At 50.5% G+C, this 2,298-nt stretch overlaps 1 protein-coding gene across 2 annotated transcripts in view; it reads left to right on the top strand.

The window, feature by feature from the left end:
* CARS (cysteinyl-tRNA synthetase) overlaps window positions 1-2,298 on the top strand; it is a 58,625-nt gene that overhangs the window by 26,537 nt on the left and 29,790 nt on the right. For both annotated transcript variants that reach the window (XM_003798364.3, XM_023518316.1), the window contains one exon: window positions 1,909-2,049. In XM_003798364.3, the coding sequence (XP_003798412.1) occupies window positions 1,909-2,049 (141 nt within the window). The remainder of the gene's footprint in view (window positions 1-1,908; window positions 2,050-2,298) is intronic.

Below are 2,298 nucleotides of genomic sequence, written 5' to 3' on the forward strand. Positions count from 1 at the left end.
CCCGCCACAACGCCTGGCCATTTTTTGGTTGCAGCCATCATTGTTGTTTGGCGGGTCTGGGCTGGGGATCCGAACCCGCCACCTTAGGTGTATGTGGCTGGCGCCTTAGCAGTTTGAGCCACAGGCGCCGAGCCATATTTCTTATTTCTATTTCATTTTGGGTGACTTCATTCACTCATTCTCTTTCCAGCTGTCTTTACTTACCCTATTCAGTGTTTTTATTTCATGAGTAGATATGTTTTATCTCTAAAAATACCATTTTTTGTATTTTTAAATCTACCTGGGCCATTTTGATAGAATTTTATTTTTATTTATTTATTTTGAGACAGAGCCTCATTTTGTTGTCCTTGGTTGAGTGCTGTGCCGTCACAGCTCACAGCAACCCCAAACTCTTGGGCTTAAGCGATTCTCTTGCCTTAGCCTCCTGTGTAGCTAGGACACAGGCGCCCACCACAACGCTTGGCTATCATTTAGAGATGGGGTCTTGCTTTTACTCAGGCTGGTCTCAAACCCCTGAGCTCAGGGCAATCCACCTGCCTCGGCCTCCCAAATGCTGGGATTACAGGTGTGTGCTACCACGCCTGGCCTTTGATAGCATCTTATTGACTGCTGTTGCTTATTCTCTTGTGATTCTTTAAACATTTCATACTTAACTATTTTTTTGTGAACTGTAGCATCTGAAGCCTTTGTGAGTGCCAATCTGTTGCTTGTCATCTCTGCTGACTCTCACTGATGGTTGCTCGTGTCCTTGGGCACCTTAATTAGGATCTTATGCCTGCTGAGTCTTGATCTATGGTGATCCTCAGAGCCCTAATGTAGAGACTTTCCTGAGAGCCAGGGCACCACCCACATGGGGGTGCTGTGGCCCCCTTGGAGGTTTCTGTCCCTGTACTGGTGACAGCCCCAGTGTCTGTTTTCTGTGCAGCAGACCTGGCAGCCTTTGCTTCCCTGGGGCACATGTCCCATCCTCTGTGTACCCCACTGTGATGGGGAGAGCATGAGCACCCTTGCAGATTTGTGCTGTCACTTAGCAAGCCTAGCAGCATGGGTCTGTTTTATCCAGGAGCTGGTGGCAGGGGTGCCTGGAGAGCCTGGCCTTCAGGGGTGCCTGGAGAGCCTGGCCCACAGGGGCCTCATGCCCCTTCTCTATCAGTGTTGCGGGTACTCTGCCCTGCCGTGTGCTTGCTCTCTGCCGGGTCGTTTCTCTATACCTACTCCCTCTAATTTTTGTTGTTTCCCTCCTGGTCTCACAGCGGACCACAGGCTACCTTCTTGGCACTACAGTCTAGTGCCTGTTCCAAGTCACTAGGCTAAGAACATGAGATTCCTCTAAAGCAGGTCGAGGTTGGACATTTCTGCCATCTGACATGAGTACAGTCGAGGATATGTCTCGGGCCAACAATATGTGTGCAGTTATGGGGCACTGGTCCCATAAATGCCATGTTGTGGCGGACTGGTAGCCTTTTCTCCCATTCCATGGTGTGTGAAGTGGGATAGGTGTCTTAGTCGATGGCATTTGGGAGATGCGGCCTTCAAGACGCCCAGGGCCCTGCCCATCTCTCTCAACCTTTGGCTGTCCTCATCCTGAATCCTTTTTGAGTGTTCCACATGTCTGTGCTGGAGGTGACGTGCTGTGTGCACTCTTGCCTGCCTGTGCCTGTGACCCCACCGTGCAGGAGCCCAGGCTGCACACCCTCCCAAGCCCATCCTGGCCTCTCACTCACTGTGCCTAAACCCAGTCCCTCTCAAGTCTGCCCCTCTGTTTATGTGGGAACCTCCTGCCCTCCTGCTGGTGGAGCATCGCTGTCTCCCAGAAGATGGTGGCTCTTTGAGGATCAGAGCTGTGCACAGGGTACAGGGTGTTCTGTGTGAAATGTACAGCCCATTTGTGGATACCTCTCACTTCAGGTGTTGCTGCAAGAGGCCAAGGATTTGCTTTCTGATTGGCTGGATTCCACATTCGGCAGTGAGGTGACTGACAATTCCATTTTCTCCAAACTGCCCAAGTTCTGGGAAGGAGAGTTCCACAGAGACATGGCAGCCCTGAACGTAAGTACTGTAGTTGTCTTGTTCCCACTGTCAGGCTGAGGCCCTTGATCTCCCAAAACCTTACCAAGTTTACTTTGCAGCTTAATTAAGTACACAAATCAACAGTGAACTTGAGCCAAAGGGCATAAGGGCCTTCTTTGGTTTGTTTTTTTGTTTTTTCCTTTTTTTTTTTGAGACAGAGCCTCAAGCTGTCCCCCTGGGTAGAGTGCTGTGGCATCACAGCTCACAGCAACCTCCAACTCCTGGGCT

This window comes from Otolemur garnettii, unplaced genomic scaffold (assembly GCF_000181295.1).
Source record: "Otolemur garnettii isolate 467f Iridium unplaced genomic scaffold, OtoGar3 scaffold00134, whole genome shotgun sequence".
NCBI classification, from domain to species: Eukaryota; Metazoa; Chordata; class Mammalia; order Primates; family Galagidae; genus Otolemur; species Otolemur garnettii.